General features: G+C 33.0%; 1 protein-coding gene and 1 long non-coding RNA gene across 2 annotated transcripts; one reads left to right on the top strand and one right to left on the bottom strand.

Annotated features, from left to right (window-relative positions):
* The first annotated feature begins 39 nt into the window (after positions 1-39).
* Positions 40-21641, top strand: LOC123662982 (toll-interacting protein-like). The gene is made up of 9 exons (XM_045597747.1): positions 40-51; positions 4608-4775; positions 5807-5920; positions 11984-12059; positions 13453-13564; positions 16063-16177; positions 17898-17984; positions 20622-20807; positions 21525-21641. Exons 2-9 carry the CDS (start codon positions 4728-4730, stop codon positions 21633-21635), a joined length of 849 nt encoding a protein of 282 aa, XP_045453703.1. The 5' UTR covers positions 40-51; positions 4608-4727; the 3' UTR covers positions 21636-21641.
* LOC123663007 lies at positions 9982-11305 on the bottom strand. The gene is made up of 2 exons (XR_006744596.1): positions 11152-11305; positions 9982-11089 (listed from the first exon to the last, which is right to left on the bottom strand). It is a non-coding gene; the product is annotated as an uncharacterized LOC123663007 (long non-coding RNA).
* Positions 21642-23476: the final 1835 nt, after the last annotated feature.

Genomic DNA, 23476 nt, shown 5'->3' with positions numbered 1-23476 from the left:
ATACATGCATAACATAGATGAGGAACACTGATAGTTTTAGAGGTTTCTAATGTGATGTTAATAAACATATTTTTTGCAGTTACATTACAAATATTTATTTTATATTTAGTATCAACATTGCTGCTGTGCAAAGACGTTGCGGGTCACTAGCATATATATATTTCTTTAACAAGATTATAATAGCTTTATGCTTAAGTTTTTCCTAATAATAATTTTAAAAATTTGTGTTTTAATGTGCTTGTGTTCAAACATTGGCTAGAACTGTATATTAAGTATTTTTGACATATACAAAGTGAGATTAAGATCAAGGTCTATGTCAAACAGAGATTGGGAATACAAAGACGATGTTGATAAACAATGTGGGTCAAATAAAAATTAAAAATTATTTTATTCAAGTTGGCTTCAAAAGCAATTTTGAATCATCATTTTTACAAATTAAAATTATTATTTTTTATTTAATAAATTAAAGTTCAAAGTGAAACTACCACCAATTGGGAATGTAGATTCTGCAGAGATTAATTGGCAAGAAACTCTGCAGTAACTCTACAAAAAAACTTTATGATTATTAAATTTATTTCATGGTTTATTGTATTTCTTTTTATTATAGTGTACCAGCTGTAACCTACTATTTAGCCACATCAAATAAAAACCCTGTGGTAATATTGCAATAAAAAAAATTAAACTGTTGTGTAAAGCTTTGTAAACTTGTTAATCTATGGTTTATTTTTAATATAAAATAGAAACATATATCTTTTTCTTTTTTAACTTCTCAAGCATCTGTTCTTTTCTCTCAAGCCAGTTGTGTGTTCATATATTTTTAATGTATAATTTTTTTTTTAATGTAGCTATATTAGCCGACTATTACCTATAACACAAGCATTAAGTTGCTTATCGTAGGAAGAGACAATTGCGTGTGTATTTTTATAGACATTTAATAATTATTTATTCATTTATATACCTACATCTAATACATGCAGTTATGTTACAATAAAATTAAAGTATCATTAAAATAATTCTATCCTTTGTATTTATCACAAATGTGATATCACAATATCTATTAGTGATAGTCTAATCATAATAGCACAAACAATGATAGTACAGAAAAACAGTGAATCATTAGATTAAACCTCAGCTATAAATGCAAATTTATATGAATAATTATAGTTATAGTACTCTTTTGAACAAAAATAAATACCTACATATAACTGGATTAATTTGTGCACACTTCTAACCGATGCTACTGTATCGTGTCCAGTACCCAAAGGTTATCTGGAAGAAATCACTATTTAGCGATAAGATCACCTTTGTACATCTTGTATTGTATCTTTCTTTATATGTGTCTACATTTCGGTGTACATTAAAAATAAATAAATAAAATATAACTAGAGACCAAGAATATAGAACATTGGCTACTTTTTACACAGACTCTACATAATATGCATGTCTTGAAAAAATCAGGACTTGTTTTTAATTATACAGATAAAACTGGAAAATGAAGTTATACAGATTATTGTAAAATATAAAAAGTTACATCAGTATAATGAAGAATAATTTTATCAATTGATTTTTGTTATCGGCAAATGTCATGACAGACAACTCTTTTAACAATAAGTTTTTATTATTTTATATTTAACTATAAGTTATTCTTTTGTTTTAAAATAAAACCTATCATATTGCAAGTATGCAATTCTATTATATTAGGACAATTAAGCTATATAATGATAGAAAAAATCCACAATGTGTTAGTGTGATTATAATTGTTGAATAAAATGATATATTGCAAATATAATACGTTGGTTGTTTTTTATGGAAGAAAAAAATATTTAAAAAATCTTGGATATATTGAGCCTTGTGTTTTAGGGCTTTTCCATCCCAAGATAAAATCATCATACAATAAATCATCATATAATAAGTTTGAAAATAGAATGTAATCTTACCTTAGGCGTTTTGATGATATCCATAGTTGTAAATAGTAACAATCGATACGAAAATCAACAAAACATATGTTATTCTATAAACCGAAGCAATTAGTATAAACACTCCACGGACAGAAAATGTTAAGCTTAAAACGTAAGACACATAATAATAAATACGAACAGTATTATAAATATATTGTTATTAAAAAATTAACAAAACAGTTTGAAATTACTCAAAACTTTGACACAAAATATGAAGATAAGAATATTTTGACATTTGACTGCCTCTAAAACAGTTCATATACATCAAACTATTGTACGTAAAGATTGTAGCTATATTAACAGAAATTGACGGAAAGACCCCTAATTAGAAAAAAATCCTTATTATATACTTGTAATTTTTCCTCAATTATTATAATATTTGAATTTACTTGGTGATATAAAAATTTATTCAAAGAGATAGTTTCAATACAATAAATAATAATAAGTATAATAATTATAAACAATGAACAAAAGTTTATTTCATAACAAATTATATCATTGTTTTACAAAATAGAACACAAATATGTACACTAAAGAAGCAAGGCGCATTCAGTAATAAACGGTCTTAAATTAGAAATTGAATTTGTCTCTTTCATACATTGTACGCCGCCGCGTTGGCGCAACGGTCACAGCCATGGATTGTGTCGGTTGCGCTGGCGATTGCGGGTTCGATCCCCTCACATGACAAACATTTGTATTGGCCATACAGGTGCTTGGCGTGGTCTGGGTGTTTGCGCAGTCCTTGTGGGTCTCCCCACCGTGCCTCGGAGAGCACGTTAAGCCGTCGGTCCCGGTTGTTATCATGTACACCTGATAGTGATCGTTACTCATTGTAGGAAATATATCCGCCAACCCGTATTGAAGCAGCATGGTGGATTAAGCTCTGGATCCTTCTCCTACATGGGGAAAGAGGCCCAGTAGTGGGATATTACAGGCTGAAGTGATACATTGTACGAGAACTTTATAGGTATCAAGTATTAACGAATTAAACCAACCAAAAAAATTAAACCATTACAGATATATAACGTTAAATGAGTTAATTCTGGTAAAAAATATACCGGTATAATGCCTCCAATATCACGTTAAATAATAATAACGTTATTTAAAGGACATTGTTATCCATAAACATAGAGCAACACGGAGGGGAGTAGCCTTGCACAGGCGTTTCCCTCTGGCAAGGTATAAGTTCAAATGGTCTTACGCGTATAATAAAACTAGTCGCCACACTGATCACTAGATTAAATCTAGTTGCGCGATTGAATCAACGTTTTTCAAAAAATGCCGAATTGTTCTGTTTTTTGCTGCAAAAAGATCTGCCACGTCAAATTTACTAAAATACGTCGTTACCTTTCATATATAAGTATTTTTTAATTACATTATTATTGTATACTTCTTTTAAACCTTTTTCAAACTTAAAAATTACAAATATGTTTCGGATTTGTTTACCAAGACAGGCCGCTCGTCCTCATACAATATCCGCATATATCCATCGAGCGACTGATCCGAGTCTATTTCCGAGAAGTTGCTGTCGCCTAGCGATAGTGTTGTTGCTGCTTTGTTTGTAGATAGTTATCGATAAAAACGGCAAAGGCAAAGGAGGAGAGAGACATATTTAAGATTCTGATTTATTTATAATATAATATAGTGAGCTTAATTTTAATATACATAGTTTTATAATAAAATACAATACTTACGATTATTAACACATTTTAATAGAATTACTTAGTATTAACTTCGACGATAATGTTTTATATTAATTTTTGCAGGTTTCCTAAAGATCGAAATTTTAATGCATACATGGTTTTTTTTTTTTTTTTTGTAATAGCAAACTAACCTGGATGTCCACAAGAAATAGTATCATTTGCTCAAATCATTTCAATACCTCTGATTTTCAAGTGTGGAACTGGCAAGATTAATAATGAAAAATATACCGGCACAAGCATTCTTTCTTAATGAAAAAAGATAACCCACAAAAATGGATTCGTCATATTTATAGAAAACTAATCCATTTTAACAACCAGTAATAGATACAACGGTCACTGGTTTTTAAAATTATATAAACATTTAGTTTATTTTTGACATGATAATCATTGTAGTACATAATAAATAAAGTCCATCTTTATAATAACACCTTATCTTTGTATCACTTTAAAAACCTAATTTTTCCCTAACCGAGTACTTGAATTTATCGATAATGCGTATCGACAGTTGTTACAACCACGACTGTAAGCAACTTGTCAGTGTATTTGCGGCATGTCAATATACTGTAATGACACAGAATGTATCTTTAGGTATGTGAAAAATGTAAGTGTGTTTTTAATTTAGTATGGGTGAGTTTCGTAGTGACAGACTATTATTTTTGTGTGGGAATTAGATGAAGTGTGCGTGTCAGTGATTTACTCCCGCAAAAAATGACAGCCAGTTTTGTATCGTTAAAAAACGCCATGGCTACTCCCCTCCGTGTTGCTCTTTGTCCATAAATATCGTTGTTTACCGAGACAAATTAACGTTACCGATTTTTTACGGTATTACAAGCTCTGTGGTGTTCTCATTATTTGTATTAAATGTTCATATAAAAGAATTAAAATAAATTTAACACTAGCAATCACTTTGACATATGACACAAAACAGAATTTGTACAAATGACAGTTTTATAATCATTATCGTCTTTTGTGCGAAGTAGTCGATATTTTAGAGAACGGTGCTTTTATACTAATCTACTAAAAACTTTCATTTACCAGTGATATTTTAGTGGCTTTTATTAAAATCATGACTTCAACAGTTCCCAGCGACAGGAACGAAGAACGTCGACGAAGGGTTCGTAATAAACAAATAACCGTGTTGTTAATGATTCATATTATTGCGTTTTTCTTCCTTATCTCGGTACGAACGGTTTATTCAGGTGTCTGGTTTTTTTGAACCGGTTATTAACTTTGTTTTCGACGTGACAAAAAAAAAAATTCTCGATCATTCTACGATTTCATTGATTTTTGCGTCTAATGTTTTAAAGACGTAGAAATATATTTAACTAACACATTCAGAGCCATCTTATGTTGGGGCCCTTGGTTACACTCAAATTTGGCTCCGTTGGAAAATAATTAGTACTATAACGTCTATAACTAACTACGTCGTAGTTGTAAATTTGTTTGTAAGAACAAATATTAAAATACAATCTGGCCCTAAGTTATATAGATACACGAGATAGACAGTACCGGACAAAACCGAGTGCTATATTGAGTATACTGAGTCTACTAGTTGTAAATTAAGAAATAATTTCGTACCAGTAGTAGTTGAAGTGGAATAGGTCTTTTATTGTCTGTACTTTTAAAGTGAAACTTCTTTGGCGTATGAGGGTAAAAGTTTTACGGATGAAACGTCACGAAGATATGCAACGTTTTAATGTGCAACATTTTAATTTGCAACGTTTTAATGTGCAACGTTTTTAAATTATGATACCGCCTACTTCGTCCGGTACAGGCGTCACCCACCTCATGTCCTGCTTCACCTTAGTTTTCAAATAGTTTTTAATTATTATTTTTTTCAATTAGAAGAAGTTACACTTCTGAATTGTGTACTTTGTATCTACGCACTTTCTTTTTTTGTTATTAGCATATGCGCTGACGAAAAATTTTTGACTAGTCCTATAGAGTTTGAAGTTACCCTGCTTTTTAGCTGAGGCTGGCTGAGGATTGTATTCACACATTCAAATTTAAAAAAAAAATCGTAAACCAGTGAGGTGTCACCAGAAACATAACAATCTATATTTATTAAACAGTTAATGTCTGCAAGTCTTACTATTTCGGGGAATTACTCTATATAAAATGATGATCATCAATTCGTTTGTATAGGTTCTCTTAGGACCTCTGCCAGCTGGGTTCCTGAGGACTGATGGAGCAACAGACACCCTGGATACCGATTACCAAGCTGCCCTCGCTCTGCAACAACAGCTTTGTGGTGCTACGGTACAGTATTTCATACTAACCATTATTAGTTAACAAAAAAAGAAATAATAGTTATAGACTATTTATATATTATTTATCATCCATATTTCTGTCTATCATTTTATTCCTGTTACTTCAATAGCCTCACTACTACCATTACTATTTTCCACGACCTTCTGTGGTAAACACACATCCTTAAAAAAAACCAACATTTTTTTTAAATCTATGCCTTAAAATAAATATAGAATTTAGTTTTATTAATGGTAGACTATTTTAAGTGTAATTTTAGTTTTTTTTTTTAATATATTTTATTTGATTCAAAATAAATGTTTTTTTTTTACCTTTTTCATGATGTTATGAGACAATGATCAATAAATGCTGAAGTACATTTATTATTATTATTTTTTTTTTTTTTCTTTATTAAAGAGCTTTGCCGCTACTGCGACTATGTCGCTCTGTTATTATACATTTATGTTAATACAATTACATGATTGATTGAACTTCATCGACCAATTTATACAATTTCTTTGCCGAAATAGATTCTGGTTTTGTCAATATACTATTACATTCTCCAACATTCGTATAAAACAGTTTATATGGGAAAATTTGGCGTCTTCTGGTTTCGTTCTTAACACATTCCATTAATATATGATAGGCATCCTCTACTACTCCACAAACTAAACAATTAGGGTGTGGAGTTATACCCATCAAATGGCCAAATTTATTGAATGGAATATGTCCAGACCGCAACCGTAAAGCGGTGACAACGTCTTTTCTGTTCAATAACACTGTGTCTATCCAAGGTACATTGGGTGGGTGAGGTTGTATGGTCCGGTACCAGATGCCTTTGTCTTTCGACCTTTTATCAAAATATTCTCTCCACAAATCATTGCATTTATTTTTAACTATGTGTAAACACTCGGAAAAGATAGGCCTAACAATCATTTCTATACCATCGCAAGCGCCATACTTTGCTAGAGTATCCGCCATATCGTTACCTAATAGGTCAATATGAGATGGAATCCACTGCAAAAAAACTGTTTTAGACTGTTCTCTCAAACTACATATTTGTTTTAAAATTCTGTATGCTACGGGAGTACTTCTAGCGTTAGATGTACATCGAGCTACATGTTGAAGAGCGCACTTAGAGTCTGAGAAAATAACGAATTTGTCGTAATCAATGGAGGATACGTATGATAAAGCTTCAGAAAGAGCCAATAGCTCAGCGTGCATGATAGAAATATTACTACTAATTTTAAAATAAATTGAATCTGAAGATTCGGCATCAAAAAATGCTGCATCTATGTGTAGGCCATCCTTAGAACCGTCAGTGAAAATTTTGTAAAATCCGTTATACTGTTCGTTAATAAAGTTCTTACAGTGGTTATTTAAATATGATGTACTATAGTTTCTTTTAGGTTTATTAATATTCATTATATCTATTTTAATTAAATTTGCTATTTGAATATTGTTCGGCCACGTATCAAGTGAGAAGAAATCCAAAGATTTACTTTTATTGACTTCAACATTTTTTAAAATATCGTAGACCTCTATTAACAACGGCTTACGCTTTCTTTTCCACGAAGTAACTAAATTTGAAGTTATAAATTTGTCTAATATTTGTATGAGTGAGCTATTGGTCATAGACATCGCTTTCAATAAAAATTTACCCGCTAAATAAAATCTTCTGAAACAAAGAGGTTGTATACACAAATCTGATTCCATTACGTGAGACGGTGTACTCCTAATGTACCCACCAATTAGTCGCAAAGCTCTGTTTTGCATCCTATCTAATTTAATCAAATGAGCTACACTGCTATCGTTATAAACAAAACAGGCATAATCTATTCGGCTTCTTATAACAGACAAATATAAGCGTCTTAAATGTTTTGGATGAACACCCCATCCATAGCCAGCCAAAACTTTAAAAATGTTAAGAAAATTCGAAATCTTGTTACATAAATCATTAATATGTTTGCCCCACCTTAGCGATCTATCTAACCATACTCCCAAATACTTTGCATGATGTACTACGGACAGTGTGGAACCGTTGACGATAATGTTTACTGGATATCTATTAAGTCCCTTTTTAAACACACAAACTTTACTTTTTGACGACGAAATGTTCAACCCTAAATTACCTACCATAACGACAAATTCATCAACTGCCGCTTGAAGTTCTCTCTCAGCCTCACCAACACTTTGACTAGTAACATATAAAACAAAATCGTCAGCGTATTGAGAGATATGAACATAGTTATTCATTACTTCACATATATTGCTTGTTGCAATATTGAAAAGCAATGGAGATAATGGATCTCCTTGGGCTATACCCTGGCTAGTCTTACGAGAAATCGTTACATTGTTAGTTCTTATTTTAAGGAATCTTTTAGACAAAAAGCTCCATAAATAACGACAAAACTTTGTGCCTACACCCAAATTATCTAAAATGCGCAGCAATGAATAAATATCAATATTATTATAGGCATTGTCAATATCCATGAAGCAGCCAACAGTTACATAATTATTACAAAAACCGTTTTGAATTCTAGACACAAGTACACTAAGGCTATCAACTGCAGACCGCGATTTTCTAAATCCTACCGTGTCTGGAGAGAAAAGGCCGTTTCTTTCAACAAACCATTCTAACCTTTTATTAATAATTGAATGAAGAATTTTACATAAACACGAAATTAGAGAAATTGGCCGAAAAGTATCTGAACCTTGCTTAGGAATAGGAACAATTGAAATATCACGCCACTGATAGGGTATAACATTTGATACAAAAATTCTATTATAAAGATCAAGTAGTATAGTTTTAGCTATTACTGGCAAGTATTTAATCATAGAAAATGAAATATTGTCGTACCCTGGTGCAGTATCATTAGGTTTAATACATGCTTCTAATTCATGTAACGAAATTTCACGTTCCAAATCGTAATTAAATGAAGTAAAGTTTGGTGAATTTCGGCAAGTAAAATCAGGACATAAACTATGTAATAATTTATTAACATTCTCTTCACTGATCATGGATCTTTGAATTTTATATCCTTTAATCCACTTCATACGGTTCCACACTTCCGAAGTTGTTGACAATCCGTGTAAAGATGAACAAAATTTTCTCCATGCCGCACATTGGGCTATTCTAATAAGCTTCAAGGAATGTTTTATTTTATCGTTTAGAATATCTAAATTACGTGGAGTAGGGTTACGACGAAAATTTTTTAATGCCAACCGACGAATAGCTACGGCTTTTGAAAGCTCTGGAGTCCAGTAGGGTTTTGGAATGAATTTACTGTGTGGGGTAAGACAAACTTTAATGTAGGGAATATATATGTCTGCAGCCTCGTTCACATAGCCAATAAATAAATCGTAATCTTTTTGGATATCATGAGTAAAATTAAATCCAATAAAAAGAGATTCTAAATATGTTCGATAACCAACCCAGTCAGCGCGTTTGAAATTACGTTTCTTTAAATGATTTAACTCACAATGTATTGTAGTATTTAATTTAATAATAAGATGATCACTGCCCAGTGATTCATTCGAAACTAACCAAGAAAAATCCATAGAAATATCTGATGTTATTAAAGTTAAGTCGGGTGATGACTTGCGTAAAATATTTTCATTTAGTTGAAGTCGAGTAGGGCTACCGTCATTGAGAAGGACAAGACTAGTTTCAAGTAATGAATCATGAATTTGCGTACCTCTCGTATCCGTTTTAACAGACCAGCTTGAATGGTGTCCATTAAAATCACCCATCAATATTGATTTCATGTTAACTAAAGAAAACAAATATTCCCAATCTCTCTGTGTTGTCCGAATGTCACTAGGACAATAAACAGAGTAAATAGTTTCAATTTGTGCACAATTAAATATTTTAACACCTATTATTTCAATATCACTATTACTGACTTCTACATTATGTATGTGAGCTTGGACAGATTTATGTGTAAAAATTGCAACACCCCCATAAGAATTATTTCTATCCTTTCTAAAGATATTGTAGTTATTAATTTTGACAAAGGCATCAGGTTCGAACCAGGTTTCACTTACAGCAGCAATATGAACCTTTTCTCGAATTAGCAGGTCTTCAAAAAGCTTTAATTTTGGTTTTAGACTTCTACAATTCCACTGAATAATGTTCAAGCTAATTAATTTTTTAACAATACTATCCATTACTTTGTATATAATTAAAAAAGGTTTTAATCAACGGAAAGTCTGAAAAGATGTTTACAATAGCCAAAGTGATCCACTCAATTATTATTTGAATCATATTTTTAAATTTAGTCGACATACTTATATTCTTTTCAAATATTACACTTTTAAGTTTATCAATCAATTCACGGTGCAAATTTATATTTTCCTTCGTTACATTCTCCTCACTATCATTATTAATACAGTAATCACTTTTAACACTATTATCAGAATCAGAGGCTACTTCTATGTCTGCATATACATTTTCAGCACATTTAATACGTTTTTTCTTCTTTTTCTTCTTGTTCATTGTGTTTTGTGTCCCAGAAGTTTGAGGGATTTCCTGATCAACAGATTCAATTTCAGGATAAATTACTGGTACTGTGCTTGTTGGAGCGTAAACATGCTTTGTCGTAGGTTTTGATTCACTGCAAGCTACGTTGGTGGTTGGCAAAATTGGGGACTGGGGGACATACATACTAATAGCTTTCAAATATGAACAGTTGAATTCTGTCATTATTTCTCGAATCCTTTTCTCTTTTTTAAATATAGGACAAATTTTATCCAAGGGCATATGATTACCCTTACAATTAATGCATATAAAATTATTATTCTCACAATTTGGATGATTTCTTGTACACTTAGGGCAAATTATTTTGTTGGATGGACACATTTTTGCTGTATGTCCAAACCTCCAGCAACGAGAACACTGAGTGACTGGAAATATATATTGTTCTACTTTAATTCTCAGATCTAGAAGATATACATACTTCGGTATATTCGGCCCTTTAAACGTTAGTTTAATGGTTTCACTAGGTACCCAACCATCGTCTGCTCGACGATTCAAACGTTGTACGGCTAAAACTTCAATATCACAAAGTAAACTATGAATTAATTCTTCTTCTGACAGTTCTTTGTCTATATTTTTAATAATTCCATATGATATTCCTACTTCCCATGATTTTTGACATCGCCATCCTAAATCTTTAAATACTTGACATGCTAAAAATTTTTCAGCACTAAATTCTGTATCAAATGTTATTCGAATTTTATACGGATTTATGTATTTAACCTTACTGACATTCACGATTTGGTTCTCTCGCAATATTTTTGCTAATGCAAATTGTTTAGGTAAGACTTTATTACTCGTAATTCCGATTTGAATAAGATTTTCTTCTAAATTGTTATCGAAAACCCTCACCTTTTTCTTAGCATGTTTAGTAACTTCTTGCCACTCTTCTATATTTTCGTCCACCTCATGTAACATACGTTTTCTATTCGTATCAATCATTTCCATATCTTGCTCCAAATATGTTTGTTCATCGTAAGTTTTTTCTATGCATATAACGTTAGCATCGTCCTCCGTCAAATGAATTGTATAATCGTCTTCATGCAAAATTGTATCCTTAGCCATTGTCAATAAGGATCATTACGGATTGTTTATATAATACAAAGCAGCGATAATGCAGTATTACGGGGAATCGGTCGATGCAGTCGTAAACAACAAAAAAATATTTGTTTACGCGCCTCGCACACGTCTCACTCTAACCGGTTGTGCATTAGCACTCAACATTTATTATTAAATCAAGCACAAAACTCGGAATGCAATATTTGTCAGACTTTACTGTTCTAAATGTAAATGTGATGGATTCTTTAATGAAACATAAATAAAATGCTTTGCCTTTGTATGTAGTTTTTATGACGGCAATAATGATTCAAAATAACTAATAATTTGTATTTATGAAATAGTGATAAGTGAAATACAAATACCTATGTATTAGCTTTATTTCAATACAATTATTATTATTGTCAATTAGGTTGTTATGGTTTGGCGAAGATATATATTTTTTATTTAGGTTAAATACGACATATTTAAATTGTTTGTAGATGCCACCAGCAAGCCCACCGCTGACAGCTAGACTCAGTGTTACAATCGCACAAGCCAAACTCGTCAAAAATTATGGTAAGATTTTTTTTTAGTTACCATTTTATGAAAAAAAAAAATAGTAACAAGAGAAATCTATAAACTTTTTATTTTGTGTAAAAATGTGCCGTATACAAGAAGTCCTCAAAACAGACCTCGATTTGAATAATGTTGTATTTTATATCTTTCCCACCTTACTGTTTAAACTGAAATAGTTTAGGACTTAGGTATTTAAAAAAAGCCAAATTTGATCAACTTGTGAAAATTAATTAAACGAAATAATTCAGTCTATAACGTTTCACTTTCTCCGTGTGAAAAGGTCGGAGCCCCTACTATGAATAACGATATCTATGATAATAACGGGCACCGTCAGCCTGACGTGTTTTCTGAGGCACGGTGGGGACATCCACAACGACAGACAATTAGACCAGAAAGAAATACTTGTACAAATACTAATATTTATCACGAGCGGGAATCAAACCCGTAATTGCCGGTGTGTGAACGCCCACACGATGAACGCACGACTACAACGGAGCGAGTTGTTAAAATTAATCGTAACAAGTTAAACGTATTCTGTAGCGGATTATGAAGCACTAGGGGTTCAGTTAATACTGTTCTTGTTCACTTTCTTTTAACTCACTATCCGTAATCTGTATAAAAAATATAGCTAAAGTTACGTCATTAATTAAAAGAAGCCAATTACGTTTTAATACATCACTGCTAATACGGCTTACTGTTCTAACTGTAGCGACATCTATCTCGCGACACATAAAGAAACTAAAGAAAACTGTCATATCCTACATCGCGCTATCAAAGTTATCAGAGTGATTCAGTATATATACAAGAACCCGACAATAACCGTCGGGGCGTTAGCCCACCAGACACAACACCCGTCTGGTCGGAGTATCCCCCCTTTTCGATGGGGGATGAGGGACTTAACAACCTGTTCCTCACTCTCAAATAACTACTAGAGGACTTGATAGTTCTTTTTTTTTTTGAAACCTATTCATAGTAAGCAAAATCAACGAGTTACATTTGAAACCGTTGGCTTATTAATTAAAAGACACAACCTTAAACCTTTGTAGTGCATCACTGTTTTTTTTTAAGTAATACTTCTGCACCCTTGACTTTGGAAGCTGGTAAATACGTGACGAGAGCGTTACGAAAAGTGCGATCGGGCGAGCCGAACGGAGCAAGATAGGTGAGAGGTCCCCAGGTCAAGCGTGCGTCAAGAATTTTTACTTCAACATCAAAATATTGATCTGTACTATTTTTAACCGATAAATCATTTATGATGGAAGACCATTTGAGGGCTTTTAGCTTTTGATGGTGTAACATTTGTTAGGGAGTCACTGATAATGTGATTTAGCGTGACAAGGGATGAATAGGGGACATATTTCATGGACGGATCTTAAGTAATTGTTTTGTGCAGGTCTGACACGTATGGATCCGTACGTTCGTCTGCGAGTCGGTCATTGCATATACGAAACTCAAACCGATCCCAGCGGGGGGAAGACGCCGCGTTGGAACAAGGTTATACACTGGTAAGTTTATAGCGTATATATTTATCTTTTTACCCGAAATGTTGCCATTTAAATAATGTTTTAATATTTAAATGTTTGTAACAAAATTTGAAATTAAGAAAACCCAGCCCCGATAAGCATAAATAATAGTAATGCTATGATTACACTATGCTTATATACTACTGTATATAAGAAGATACTACTATATATAAATCACTGAAATGTCTGTACAGGCTTCTGAACGATTTCATCAAATTAGATAATTATTTTTTAGTCCTCGTCATTTTCAAGACAAAGCTTGTAAAAACTTACAAAGATGCACTCGTTCTCTTCGATTTTTCTTATGAAGTTGGCAAAAGGTCTACAATTTAATATGCCCAAAACCAATAATTAACTTTTATACTGTATCTACCATGATATACATGTTTATTCGGATACACTTAATTATAGGATAACCTAATAATCAGACTTATTAAAGGGGAGGTCCCTTTTTTAAGTCTGATTCAAAAAGGGGAGCTTATAATTCGATTGTATTTTCTTTTTGTTTGCTAGTAAACACATTTATTATCCATGTTATACGTACAGTTTGGATACCTGTCCACGCGAACCGAATTGCATCGCATATATAGTATAAATATACAAATAAATAAAATTGGAATGTCTGTTTGTAATATTAAAATAACCGCTTTTTACTAAATGCATATGGATGTATACACGGTACATATATATATCAAAATAACATTTTTACAATTTCTGTCTGTCTGTTTGTTCCGGCTAATCTCTGAAACGGCTGGACCGATTTTCACGGGACTCGCTGGCAGATAGCTGATGTAATAAGGAGTAACTTAGGCTACTTTTATTTTAGAAATTTATTTATTTTGTAACTGTGAACTGAGCGATATTTTTTTTAAATACCACGCGGGCGAAGTCGCGGGCACAGCTAGTATAAAATATAACTTAAAACTGCATGTCGAAGAAAAAATTTCATTCTATACTTTCATAAAACATAAAAATTGCGACAATATTTTGAAATACCTAAACATACTTAACATAATAACAAGGCAACGCAGAAGTCTTTAAACGAGCTTAAAATATTTTATAAAACGAAATGCACGAGTGTTATAAATATTTTTCATAATTTTTTTCTAAATTTATATTACTCTAGTACAAAAATGTTAACGAGGTTTCTTGGTGTATGCCTATTATACGTAACTAGCGATCGGCCCCGGCTTCGCACGGATGCAAAAACTATCAGTGTTCCTCTACTATATTATGCATGTATTATACACCCTTCCTCTGGAATAACTCTATGTACTAAAGGAAACCGTATCAAAATCAGTTGCGTAATTTTAAAGATTTAAGCATACAGATAGATGGAAGTGACTTTGTTTTATACTATGTAATGATTTAAGGCTTTATTCTTTGCTAAGACTAGATGTTCTGTGCGGATTTATCCTTGTTTATTTTTATAAGTATCGCATTAAGATATTCGATGTTGTAATATACTGTTTTTCATATTGTAGAGTGTAATGGATGAAATATATTTATTTATTTATTTATTAATACTTTATTGCACAATACATTAAAAAATTGTACAAAAGGCGGGCTTAATGCTGAAAGCATTCTCTACCAGTAAACCTTAGGGCGTACAAGAGCAGACGTTTGTAGGCGTGCAGAGTATTAGTAAAATTCACATTAAGAAGAAAAAAGGGAGGAAATGTAAAGTAACGTTAGCGGCTATAAGTATAATTTAAATTATAAGTTCGAATATTAAACAAAAGATTATATATGCGTGTGTGTGTCAAATACGTGGTAGTGTCTGTAAGGCTTTTGTATTTTTATTTTATTAATTTAATGTATTTTTTATGAATAATTTAGAGAAAATAGCATTCTGCACTATTTCTCTGTATAAACTATAGGTTTGCGAAATTTCATAGTCCTCCGTCCGCACAATTTTCGTAGAAAGGTTTACAAAGCTTTTGCTTCACGTGTATATATATGAATTATCATACAGACATTTAAAAATAATTAAAATAATAAAACTCTAAAATGAAAGCATAAATTAACAATTTAGTGCAGTTTCATTCGGAACTTATGCGCTTATAATTATGGAGATTCAGTATAGGCGACATGGCGATTTACTTTTAATTTTTTTTATATACATAATATTCAGTGTTTGACTAAATGGAGTAATTTTAGAATCTTATTGACGGGCTAGCCGTTGGCGCAGTTTGTAGTGACCCTGCTTTCTGCTCCGGGGGTTGTAGGTTCGATTCCTACCCCTAGTCTGGGTGTAATATATATATATATATATATATATATATATATATATATATATACGTATTTTCATCGAGAAAAAAAAACCAATATGTAGCTATACCAGTCGGCTGCTACCTATAACAATTAAGCATTAAGTTACTTAAACAACAGATGACCGTGTGTGAATGTTGTAAATATTTATTGTATATTATTATTAGGTATTTTTAAAAAAAATTCTCTTATAAAAATATCTATTACAGTCTCCTGCCCCCTGGCGTCAACTCAATCTACCTGGAGATTTTCGACGAATGTTCGTTTACTATGGACGAACTCATCGCTTGGACGCACATAACTATACCACAGGCGGTTCTAAACGTAAGTTATTTTATTAATCCACTTCAAAAAGTGATGTTATCAATTCGACTGTATTTTTAAATGCGATACTTGGAACGTAACTTTTTACTGGGTGTATCGATTTTAATCAGAAGCTGAATCGAAAGCTGGTGCTTGTAGAGTCGTCCCATTCAAATTTGATCGATATCTGACCAGTAAAACCCCTACTAACGCGTATTTGATTGAATATTTTTCTCGACTACCCGCGTTTTATTACTTAATGTAAATTGAAGTCGTTATTTTATTTTCGTTTGCAATTAAGCATAATCATATATCACTAGGGTAGCAAATGTTACGATTAACCTGATGCCCCTGATGGTAAGCGAACACGGAGACTATAGTCACCTGCAACAGTAGGAACATGGCCAGCGCGTTGCTGACCCTACCCTCGACCCTGTCCAGTAACTTTGGCCACCTTACTACGTACTTTACTAACATAACACAGCCACTATTTGAAAGCAGTGTTGTCTGACTGTGGTCTTCTGTGATTGTGAAAGTAATTCATTCAATCTTATGATACATACTAAAGTTACCTAAAGTTATCTGTGTGGCTATGGTACTAAAGAATATAGCCACCCCCTCTCTTCCCGTGGGTGTCGTAAGAGGCGACTAAGGGATAACACAGTTCCGCTACCACCTTGGAACTTAAAAAGCCGACCGGTGGCGGGATAACCATCCAACTGCTGGCTTTTAAATACACAAGCCGAAGACGAGCAGCAGCGTGCGTCTTCGGTGCGACAAAGCCAGCCCTGCGGTCACCAACCCGCCTGCCCAGCGTGGTGACTATGGGCAAAACACATGAGTTCACGTTATTTTTGGCGTAAACTTCTGGGAGGTCTATGTCCAGCAGTGGACTGTACAGGCTGTAATGATTGATGATTGAAAGTTACCTGAACTTTGTGGTTGAACAAGATGGATTTGTCCTAGATTGGAAAATTATTAACGTTCTTAAAAGCTTAGTTATGCATCAGTTTAAGAATACATAAAATGAAAGCGAGATCAATTTGTTTGTAAGATTTTTTTTTTTCTTTTGAAAACACTAATTTATGTCTGAATTATGATTCAGAAGTTTTGTTCGGCTTAAGCGATTTCGATGTTGGCTGCCTATCGATTCAGAAGTTCAGCTTAAGTGATTTCGATGGTTCTGCCTATAATTAATTCTACCGTTTTGTTATCTAAGTCTTTTTTTCTTAGTACAGTAATACCCCGACTTACGCTAGGTACCTCGACTTACGCGAATTCGGAGTTACGCGATTTAATTTTCTCGTCTATTCGTTTTTTGTTTGACTCCCCCCACCCGCATTATTATTCGATCAGTTTACAACAGGCACAGACGTGTAGTGCGGAATCGGCGCGTAGGTACATAAGTGACGATTTTGTATTTTTTGGGAATCGATAGTCAGATCAATTACGAAAAGTACCCCGCAAAACTGTACCCCGACTTACGCGAATTCGACTTACGCGGATAGCGCTCAGTCCCACCTATCGCGTAAGTCCGGGGCATTACTGTATATTGTTTTAGTTTCGATAGGTTTTTTATTTTAAGTTTGTATATTGTGTTTCATTTTCTGGCTGTTAGTGTAGACCATTGCTGAATTAATGTAACACATTTATTTCTTACTGTTTCATCACATTTTTACAAGGAACTTTGTGTTCTGTAATCTGTAGTTTGTATACCTATCAATAAATATAAAATGTCCAGGGGGAGACCCACGAGGATTGGTACCCGCTGAACGGTAAGCAGGGCGACGGTATGGAGGGCATGATCAACCTCGTTCTCAGCTATTCTGTGAGTATTATTTATTATATGAACCACCAACAAAATTATACGATGATATAACAGTGTGCCTAGTGCGAGTTTTATTCACAGAAACATGACAGAAACGCGTTTATACGTGAAGATTATTTTGCATGGGAATTTAAACAGTGCAGCTTAGACGATAAAGGATACTCTATACGATATAATCGATACAGAGTCATCTAGCGGCAAACGCGAGAACTAAGTTGAAATCCCGAATTTCCCATACAAAATGAAGTTAAAATTTACGCCCGTTATTGCGAGACGGATTAAACAAAACTCGCACTAGGCACTCAGTTATTAATGATGTAATAAGTATTGCCAGCGAAATATCCTGCTGTTGATCAAACTTCACTTCTATATTAAGATACTGACCAAAAGGCTTTGACGACCAATACTATTCTTTTTCATTTTTTTTATCTTGGTTGCGTATCATACAGAAACTACTTTTATATATATATCTAGGTCATCAAACAAGCGTACGGCTCACCTGATGGTAAGCGATTACCGTAGCTTATTGACAACTCCAGGAGTATAGCAAGCGCGTTGCCGACCCTATCCTCAATCCCGCCAGGAGCTCTGGTCACCTTACCAACAGGAACACACTGCTTGAAAACAGTATTATTTAGCTGTGATCTAGTACTAAATGCATTGTAATAAAAATAAGCGCATGACCTTGGTCACTTAATACATTTTATCCCAAAACATTACTATTCCCTTAAGAAAGGTCATGAAAGACGAAACATATAATTGCAAATGAAATGAGACAAGAATCTGTATCGTGACTAGTTCTAGTAATTTAAAACTATGTAAACATAAGTTCATTCAACCTTTGATGTAGAAAAATATCTAAAAACAAAGACCATTCACATCGTAAAGATTAAATCTAAGGCGATAACGTGGAAAAACTTAAATAAAAATTCTTATATAGATTTTATTGATAAAGATTTATGACTTATTTTTATTTATTTACGATGCAATTTTATTATAGTCATAGAACTTAGACTAATCGTCTATATAACCAGCTTTATGAGTTCTGCATCCCGTTTTACAGTTCTGCATTCCATTTTACGTAGAGTTGGAATGGATTGTCTAAAACCTATTAACTTCCTATTAGATCAAATATTATCTTTCAAAATTAATCTTTAGCTCATTGGTAATGTTACTGATTTAAATAAAAACACATCGATTTGATGATTAAACCTTTTTTTAAATTATTAAAGAACTTTGCCGCTACAGCGATTATGTTCCTCTGCTATCCCTACTAATATTATAAATGTGAATGTAAGTTTGTTTGTTACGCTTTCGCGAGAAAACGACTTAACCTATCATCATGAAACTTTGTACACATATTCTTAAAGGTATTAGAAGTAACATAGGATACTTCATATTACAAAAAAAAAACCAATGCGAGCAAAGCCGTGGGTTAAAGCTAGTAAGATATATAGCCTCAGAGGCATAGGCCTCTTTCTCCATGTAGGAGAAGGATCAGAGCTTAATCCAGCACCCTGCTCCAATGTGGGTTGGCGGATATATTCCCTACTATGAGTAACGATCGCTATCTAGGAGATATAAGACATATATGTTAATACAATTATACGATAATGTCTTAAGACACTATTGATAGGAACATATCAAAAAATTTATACAGTTTATTTTCCGAATTAGATTCTGTTGCGGCCAAAATAGTATTACATTCTCCAACATTAGTACAAAACATTTATGAAGAAAGTATGATAACACTATAATTATAAAAATAATACTCTGTATACACTTTAGTCTGTAATATCCCAATGCTGGGCCTAGACGTCTTTCCCCACTTAGGAGAAGGATCAAAGCTTAAATTTACAACGCGGCTCCAATGCGGGTTGGAGGAGTTCTGGCTCTGATTGGTTAATCCACCAAGCTGATCCAATGCTGGTTGGCGGATTTCTGACTCTGTATGGTTAATCATTAAAAAACAAATCAAAATTGATACATGTAAAAAAATATTTGGAAAGGTATTTAAATGATTAAGGGGGACTCTTTCAGTCGAAGGACCATTAGTCTGGATCTCGGAAACTTCGCGATAAATCTATACTAATATTAAAAAACTGAAAAGTTTATTTGTTTGTTCAAGCGCGCTAATCTCAGGATCTGCTGGATCGAATTGAAAAATTCTTGTTGTGTTGGATAGCCTATTAACCAAGGAAGGCTATAGCCAATTTTTTTTCTCAAATGTGAATCAGTGTCGCATTTGAAACCGCGGGGCACAGTTAGTCATATTTAAAATTACGTAAAAGATAACCATGTAAGCTTAAACCTTGATTTGATTTATTTAAAATTATTTTACTAAAAATACCACAAGACGTTGTTAAAATACGATATTTTTGAGGCTACAAACTATTAGAGTTGAGCGAATGAGTTATGAATTTACTAACATTCTTACGTCAAGATTCCCAGAAAAGTACTTGTAGAACTACCCACCACATTGTTAATGCTTAAAAAACTGTATTCAAACAACACTCCGGACAAATCCCCGCGATTTTTGGAGTGCAATATTATAATTTTATTTAACATGAAGTTAAATTAATAAAAAAAAAGTGGTTCTAGAATTCTTGATCTGCTAAAGTAACTTAAATCTAACAGGTGGGTCCAGCAGCCGTGGCGACGTTCCCACCAGTACTAGTGGTACCCAGCACAGGTGGGCTAGGGTACGCGGCAATGCCCGTCTACCCGCAGTACCCGAACTACCCACACCCGCAACAACAACAACAACAACAGCAACAGCAACAGCCACAACAGCAACCCATAACTGCAGAGCAGTTGCAACAGGTATGCTCATTAGACTGAATTTTTAGGTGATATTGGTGCAAAATCAAAATTAAAAAAGCTTTTTTTAAATAGGCTTCATGAGCGTTTTTGAATAATTATTTTACAAGGTAAAATTGTGATACTTTTCAATAAATTAATCACATTATTCTGCAGAGAAGAATCGAAAGATCGACAGTTACTCTTTCAAAAAAAAAAAGCAAGATATGCATTTCATCATCATCACTTCTGCCTATCGCAGTCCACTGCAGGACATAGGCCTCTCCAAGTTCACGCAAAAATGACGTGAACTCACGTGTGTTCCCTATAGTCACCACGCTGAACAGGCGGGTTGGTGACCGCAGGGCTGGCTTTGTCGCACAGAAGACGTTGCTGCCCGTCTTCAGCCTGTGTATTTCAAAGCCAGCAGTTGGATGGTTATCCCGCCATCGGTCGGCTTTATAAGTTTCAAGGTGATAGTGGAACTGTGTTATCCCTTAGTCGCTTCTTACGACACCCACGGGAAGAGAGGGTGTGGCTATATTTTTAATGCCGTAACCACACAGCAGCATTTACCTAATGTTAAAGTTAAGAATTTAAGCTAGGGGGTTAAAAGTAGAGGGTTGTTTTGCGTAATACATTATTGAATTGTAGAAAAGGCTAGGTTAATGCTAAAAAATAGTTTTGATCTTCTTGGCATAAACTTTGATAAAAAAAAACTTATTCCGAATTTTTTTCTAGATCGAAGAGATGTTCCCGAGCATCGACAAGGAAGTCATCAAATCTGTTCTAGAAGCGAACCGCGGGAACAAGGACGCAACGATAAATTCGTTACTGCAAATGTCTGAATAAAATATATAATTTTATATTTATGTTGCCAGACAAATATGAAAAAAAAAAGAAAAACGAATAATTCAATCCATCGATAAAATAATAAAACGACTGATTATAATATATCTGTATTTCTTGTTAATGTTTTATTTTGAAAATGAATGTAGCCTAAAGAAATATGTCAGATTCTAACCTTATTGTAATGGACGCTAGTTCAATATTTCAAATATATAATATCTACTTAATGTTTTTTGCCGAAAATAAAACTAAAATGTAACATTTTTAATTATATCTATGTGTTAATTAAAAATTTTGCTAGCGCTTAAAGTTGTGTAAAATATGCAACTACCGTCATTTCGATTAAAACTTCAATCAATAGATTTTCAACTATGATAGAGGAGAAAATGTAATTATTAATAATGTATTGTGTCTAATACGAAATTCTAAAGCCAAACATCTATCTTCTAACACGATCTACTTACGCCTGCGACTTTGTCTGCTAAACTCAAACGCACTGTTTGATGACTATACAATATTCATAACCTAGATTAAACTAAAATTTGATAACGAATAAGACAAATCCGCGTCTGAAACATACCTAACAATATCACTAGATACAGACTTTATTCTTAAGTTATTTGAGGAATAAACTTTCCATTTCCAATTACTGAATTATGTTTAAATTGTTCTTGTTTGACAACAAATTGAACTGTTTCTGTTACCAAAATTATTTATATGTTTTTAGTTCAATTGTATTGTATATAAAAATAAGTTAATTATATGAAAAATTGAAATTAAAAGAAACATTATATTACTATGTAAAGTAAAATTATATTAATATTAGGGCCTGTTTCGCTGATTGTTTGTGACGTCTATCTTTCACATAAGTTTCTGATAGGCTTTGACAGCAAGAAACATATCCTTAGGGTCTATTTCACCTGAAACAACAAACTAAAGATTTAGGATACATTGATTGCTATAGTACGGACTCGGAGCATGAAGAATTTCGTACAATGACCTTTTTGCCTACTGCCAGTGGTTCTCAAAATTTTTATATAAAGTACGAAGCTTTAAAAAATCGGTAGAGTTTAGAATTTGGGATGTCTTAGAACTCGTTTTTTGCACACTACACTAAATCTACGCTGTCTGTCCGTGGATCGGTCTAGTCACAGAATAAAATATTTTTTTGTTTAATCATTTAGTATATATTACTATGTGTAAAATTTGGTGGCTATACTTTGTATATGCAAAAAAATCTTAGATCTGTTGCTGTGTGAAAAATGACACCAATAAACACACATTCGCATTTAATATAATCTTGTGACTTAAATTTGGTAAAAAAATAAAAGTAAAAAGGTTGACAATCTGTGAATACGGCTGTCACTAACCTGTGTGAGCGCAACGGCAATATGTTTATACGCGAGCGACAAAGACAAAAGATGCGGGGTCAGTGTACGAAATTCTTCGTGCTCCGCGTCCGTACTTTAAACAGAATAATGTGACGTATGAAAAGAAACATCTCTTGTTTGATAGTGAGAAAAAATTATTTCGTAAACTTTTATCAGTCAGATAACTCAATCATAGCTAGTGAAACAGAGCCCTATTCATATAATTGATTATATCAAGCTTTGCTAGACTATGCTATTTTATCATAAATGTCTGACGTTGAAATTAATTTCGTTTATTTCTAATAACGTTTTATATGAAAAAATGGGTGGGTTTTGAGTTTCAATCAATATTTATTTTTGACTGAATTTGACATTGAGACTAAACTTCGTTTTTTTTTTTAATTTTCAAAATGTCTTATTATTTTTTTTATTTTGTATAATAGAGACAAACTTAAAAATGTTATCCATTACTTA

Source organism: Melitaea cinxia, chromosome 19 (assembly GCF_905220565.1).
Source record: "Melitaea cinxia chromosome 19, ilMelCinx1.1, whole genome shotgun sequence".
Lineage (NCBI taxonomy): Eukaryota > Metazoa > Arthropoda > Insecta > Lepidoptera > Nymphalidae > Melitaea > Melitaea cinxia.
The sequence above is the reverse complement of the archived record's forward strand: the minus strand, read 5'-3'. Positions and strand labels throughout refer to the sequence as shown.

Bases quoted from the DNA above. Each gene is read 5' to 3' on its own strand.
- LOC123662982 (XM_045597747.1), top strand. From the start codon at position 4,728: ATGACTTCAACAGTTCCCAGCGACAGGAACGAAGAACGTCGACGAAGG. The intron at 13,565-16,062 runs GTAAGTTTATAG...TATCTATTACAG, and splicing joins TGGAACAAGGTTATACACTG to TCTCCTGCCCCCTGGCGTCA. The intron at 16,178-17,897 runs GTAAGTTATTTT...TAAAATGTCCAG, and splicing joins TACCACAGGCGGTTCTAAAC to GGGGAGACCCACGAGGATTG.